Consider the following 6,146-nt stretch of genomic DNA (forward strand, 5'->3'; position numbering starts at 1 on the left):
TTGATAATATTGTCAATAATAATAATAATAATAATAAGTTCCAAAGAAATAAACACAAAGTGAATAAAAAAGATGAAAAGGTTTGAAAACAAACATAAACATGAAGCGTTCTTCCTGTTTAGAACCAGAACCTTTCAGATGAAAGTTCAGTCTGTTGGAGGAACCGGAGAACCCGGAGGGAACCTGGACCTCCACAGGTAAACCAAACCCAGAACCCTCAGAACCCAGAACCCTCAGAACTCAGAACCCTCAGAACTCAGAACCTTCAGAACCCAGAACCCTCAGAACCCAGAACCCTAGGGACCCAGAACCCAGAACCCTCAGAACCCAGAGCCCTCAGAACCCTCAGAACCCAGAGCCCTCAGAACCCAGAACCCTCAGAACCCAGAACCCTAGGGACCCAGAACCCTCAGAACCCAGAACCCTAGGGACCCAGAACCCTCAGAACCCTCTCTGTGGACACCGTGTCGTTCATTATTTAACATTCATCTTTATCAGAAGTCTGTTTCCTCACAGCGCCGTCTGCAGTTTGAGTGACAGCTTTAGGGGCCAGAGGTCAGAGGTCAGAGGTCAGAGTCCTTCTTAGGAAAGTGTCTCATGGAGCCGTGAAACTGAAAAAGTAGAAGTTTGAAATCTTCTGCTCAGATTCTCGTGTTTAATAACTCAGCCACAGGAAGTGACTCTCCTTAAATTAGCATCATGTAGCTCCGCAATGCTAATCACACGATGCTAATCACACGATGCTAATCACATGATGCTAATCACACGATGCTAATCATGTGCGGCACGCGGCGGCGGCGTGACGCTCGTGCCGCATTAATGTGTTAATCATTAGCCGCTAATGATGCAGAGCGCTCGTCTGGCCCCGTGTAGGGCTTACAGCATGTAAATGAGGGGGGGACCCCCAGACCCTAGACCCTAGACCCCCAGACCCCCGGACCCTACACGCCCAGACCCCCGGACCTCAGACCTCGGACCCTAGACCCCCAGACCCCACACGCCCAGACCCCCAGACCTCAGACCCCAGACCCTAGACCCCCAAACCTCCAGACCTCAGACCCCAGACCCTAGACCCCCAAACCCCCAGACCTCAGACCCCAGACAGTCTCATTTAAACTGTAATCCCGACACGCGAGTTGTTTACATCACTGAATTAGGTTAATCTGCTCGGTACATTTGCATAAACGTGCATTTATGAATAATTAGTGAGCCTTAGGGGGCAGTAGGTGGGGACTGGTGGGGGGTCAAGAGGGGGGGAGTGAGGGGGGGACGCGTGGCCAGACTATTGTTCTCTCTATTGTTCCGTTGCCGGTAAACAATAGAGAGAGAAAACAATGAACAACAAAACGGTGGAGAGCGTCTGCTGCTATCGCTTTAATTAGTGTCATCAACACTCACACACACACACACACACACACACACACACACACACACACACACACACACACACACCGTGAGGTGAAGCTCAGGAAACAAAGCTGACTTTGTGATTTAAAACATAAAATAAATAAAAAGTTCAGAGGAAGAAAAGAGACGTGAAGATTTTATGAGCATCAAAGAAATGAATTTATGTTAATTTATGTTATTGATCTCTGAGTTCCAGTTCTATGGCTCGGACTGGTGGTTCCTCCTGGTTCCTCCTGGTTCCTTCTGGTTCCTTCTGGTTCCTTCAGAACCAGCTGTACCTCTTGATTCAGACGGAAGCTTTTAGGACTTTTTCTGGATGCTTCAATGCGGGAGGAGCCTGTGAGAGTCAATCTACCTATCAATCAATCAATAAATCAATCAATCAATCAACCAACCAACCAATCAATCAATGAAAACAAAAGAAGAATGAAAGAAAGAAGAAAGAGTGAATGAAATAAAGAAAGAGTGAATACATGAAGGAAAAGACCGGCTGCTGCTTCTTCATGTCAAACATCTTTTATTCCCTGAAGACCTCTGAGCCTCAGACCTGAGGAGAAACCACACGGCTGCTCTACCTGTTATCCACAAGGACTACTGCTGCTCTATCGAGGTACATGTCGTACTGCTGCTCTATCGAGGTACATGTCATACTGCTGCTCTATCGAGGTACATGTTGTACTGCTGCTCTATCGAGGTACATGTCGTACTGCTGCTCTATCGAGGTACATGTTGTACGGCTGCTCTATCGAGGTACATGTTGTACTGCTGCTCTATCGAGGTACATGTTGTACTACTGCTCTATGGAGGTACATGTCGTACTGCTGCTCTATCTGAGGTAGATGTTGTACTGCTGCTCTATCGAGGTACATGTCGTACGGCTGCTCTATCGAGGTACATGTCGTACTGCTGCTCTATCTGAGGTACATGTTGTACTGCTGCTCTATCGAGGTACATGTTGTACTGCTGCTCTATCAGAGGTACATGTTGTACTGCTGCTCTATCGAGGTACATGTTGTGCTGCTGCTCTATGGAGGTACATGGTGTACTGCTGCTCTATCAGAGGTACATGTTGTGCTGCTGCTCTATGGAGGTACATGTTGTACTGCTGCTCTATGGAGGTACATGGTGTACTGCTGCTCTATCAGAGGTACATGTTGTACTGCTGCTCTATCGAGGTACATGGTGTACTGCTGCTCTATCAGAGGTACATGTTGTACTGCTGCTCTATCGAGGTACATGTTGTACTGCTGCTCTATGGAGGTACATGTTCAGCACCTCCTCACGCGTCGCTCAGTCGCTGCAGATTAATTACAAAAGGCAGAAATAAAACGATAAAAACAAGAAGCTGAGAGATGAAACAGGACGAGGATGAAAAGATCAGAATAAAAATACATAATCTGAGATTATTCAAGACCACATAATCAATCCTCATAGGAAGGTAATCCATTGTTACGACAAGGACATAAGTTTCTGTTGAGAACACACTCACACTGACACACACACACACACACTCACACACACACACACACACACACACACACACTCACACACACACACACACACTCACACACACACACACACACACACACACACTCACACACACACACTCACACGCACACACACACACTCACACACACGCACACACACACACACACACTCACACACACACACACACACTCACACACACACACACACACACACACACACACACTCACACACACACACACTCACACACTCACACACACACACAGCAGGAGTTAACAGGTGAAGGGTCGGGGCGTGGAGGGGGAGGAGCTATGAAAGGTAGGCGAGGCCAGGTGGTCTGAGCCCCAAAGTGCCGCACTGGCATGAGTTCTAATACTTGTGTTATTTTATATCAATCTTTTCAGAATTTCTTTGTGAAAAGATTAAAAAAATAAGAAATAGAAAATATTTTACCACATTTTAATTATTACTATAAACACCCAGCATGATCTAAAAAAGATTTGAGCCGCTCGAGTGTCTTGAACTCCACGGTGAAACAACAACCTACTGAGTGAAACACCGTCTGTGGAAAGAGAACGACCTGAAGAACCAGAACCTGCAAGTCACATCACAAGAACACAAAGCCTGCAGGTTCTGCAGGTTCTGGAGCAGCAGAGGAACGCTGCTGGCAGACCTCCTCAGCCTCCTCAGCCACCTCTGATGCTAACAGAGCTAATGATGCTAACACAGTACATTTATAAAGTCCTAATATAATTTATTAGTGTATAAAATAAGAATTTAATCTGTTAATGTGTAAAGTCTGAACATAATTGAGTCGTTTGATCAAAGATCAACAGCATAAATTAAAAGTCTCTTCCTGAGCGGATTGGAGAGAAATTGGTGCAATTAATCCTCTGGGATGAGGCCCAGGGACACGCCCCCAGCGGGAGGCGGGACACGCCCCCAACGGCCACAAGGACACGCCCCCCTGCTGCAGCAGGGGGGCGTGTCCCTGAAGCCGCTCTCACTTCTGATTGGAGGTCGCTGTGATTCTGGAGACCGGATAAATGGAGCCCGCCAGCTGGACCGTCCCGCTCAGTGCATCCACCTCTCCTCCTCTTCCTCCTCTTCCTCCTCTTCCTCAGGACCAGAGTCATTCCTCCTCATGAGCAGCGTGGCGGGACGGGAGGAGCCGGAGGAGAAGCCCAAAGTCAAGATGCTGTCTCCGGGCTTCGGGATCGATAAGTCCCGGCTGCACGGCTCCGGGTTCCGGTCCAAAGGCTTCGCCATCACCGACCTGCTGGGCCTGGAGTCGGACCTGCAGACGCGGCACCAGCCCGGCGGCGGGCCCCCGGGGGCCCCGGGCCCCCCGGCGGGCCCGAGCCCCGGCGCGGAGCCGCTGGGCCTCGGCGGCTTCTCGTTCCCCGGCGGCGGCGCGCTCCCGCTGGGCCTCGGCTTCCTGTGCAGCCTGGCGGCGCAGCAGCCCGCGGGCGCGCCCTGCTTCCTGCCCGCGCACCTGCCGCTGCTGCAGGCGCGCGCAGACAGCCACTACCTGCACGGCCTGGAGGCCCAACGGGACCACTACTCCGGTACGAGCCGCGCGCGAGCCGCGCACGAGCCGCGGGGCCCGGGCAGCGGGCAGCGGGCAGGACCGGGTTTTGAACCTTTTAGAAACGATGTTGAAAAGCAGCCGACGAAACTTAGAATAACCAGATTGACATGTTTTATATTAGTATTATTATTATTATTATTATTATTATTATTATTATTATTATTATTATTATTATAAAAGTAATTATTATTACTAATATAATAATTTGTATTATGATTACTATAATATGTATAATACATATGATAAATATGATGATAATGATTATTTCGATCATAGTAGTAATATGTATTATTATTATAGAAATGATATGTATTATTACTATAATAATACCTACTATAAATATAATAATGATTATTTCGTTTATAGTAATACTATATATTACTATAATAATAATAAGAATAGTGATTATTTCGTTTATAGTAACACTATGTATTGTTATTGTTATAGTAATAATAATAATAATAATAATAATAATAATAATGAGTACTATAATAGTACTCATTATTATTAATAATACTATAATAGTAATAATCATTATTAATATACTAGTAATAGTCATTAGTATTAATACTTTACTAGTCATTATTACTAATATTATAATAGTAATAATAATTATTAATATACTATAATAGTTATAATCATTGTTATTATTTAAACCATGAAATGATTTTTCATGTTTAATAGTTTCTCTTCTGTTATTAATGAGGTTCATATTTAAAGTTTTCAGCTCTTCTTGTCAATCAAAACTTCATAATTATGAGGAAACGTTTTGTTTCAATTCAACCAAATATAAATAAATCACTAAAGTGAGGAGGAAGAGGAGAACGAGGAGGAAGAGGAGGAAGAGGTCGTGACGTGTGCCGTGTCTCTGCAGATGAAGAGTGTCTCTCAGACCGCAACGACAACAAGAGCTGCGCGAGCTCTCAGAAGAGGAAGAAGAGGAGACACAGGTGAGTCTTCATCACCTTCATCATTTCATTATGACAGACTCTGTTCATCACTGATTCATAATAATTCATCATTAATGAAGAAGATACAACTTCAGATTTTAATTATTGAATTAGAAATCATGAATTTTTGTCTCATATTTTGTCTATACTATATTTATATATATATATATATATATATGAACATGTATATATAGATTCATAATAAATATTTATAACATACATACATATAAATCTATATATGTATATATATATATATATGTATATATGTATATATATACATATATATATATACATATATATATATATATATATATATATATATATATATATATATATATATATATGAAATGAATAAATGAATGAATGAATGAAAAGTACTTTATTAATCTCCAAGGAGAATTTTTTGGTCAGAGTAGCAGCATCCCACATCTACAGACATCCAATGAAGTAAACAAACTAAGCTAAACACACAAATCAAATAAATAAATAATAACAGGAACAGGGATAACAGATATATACAGAAATGAGAAATATATATATATATATATATATATATATATATATATATATATATATATATATATATATATATATATATATATATGTATGAAATCAAATGAAATCAAATGAAATGAATATATACATACATATACATACACATACATGTATATACACACATATACACCCATATACACAACTGTCTGTAGCTTCCT

The 6,146-nt window shown here is 42.8% G+C and overlaps 1 protein-coding gene across 1 annotated transcript in view; it reads left to right on the top strand.

Moving 5' to 3' along the window:
* Positions 1-3,938: 3,938 nt before the first annotated feature.
* Positions 3,939-6,146, top strand: part of vsx1 (visual system homeobox 1 homolog, chx10-like) — a 6,319-nt gene continuing 4,111 nt past the window's right edge. The window contains exons 1-3 of the mRNA XM_068601839.1: positions 3,939-3,987; positions 4,029-4,460; positions 5,358-5,433. Of these exons, the coding sequence (XP_068457940.1) occupies positions 3,939-3,987; positions 4,029-4,460; positions 5,358-5,433 (557 nt within the window). The remainder of the gene's footprint in view (positions 3,988-4,028; positions 4,461-5,357; positions 5,434-6,146) is intronic.

Source organism: Clinocottus analis, unplaced genomic scaffold (assembly GCF_023055335.1).
Source record: "Clinocottus analis isolate CAN_PGR_092001 unplaced genomic scaffold, fCliAna1.0.p SCAF_55, whole genome shotgun sequence".
In the NCBI taxonomy this organism is placed as follows: domain Eukaryota; kingdom Metazoa; phylum Chordata; class Actinopteri; order Perciformes; family Cottidae; genus Clinocottus; species Clinocottus analis.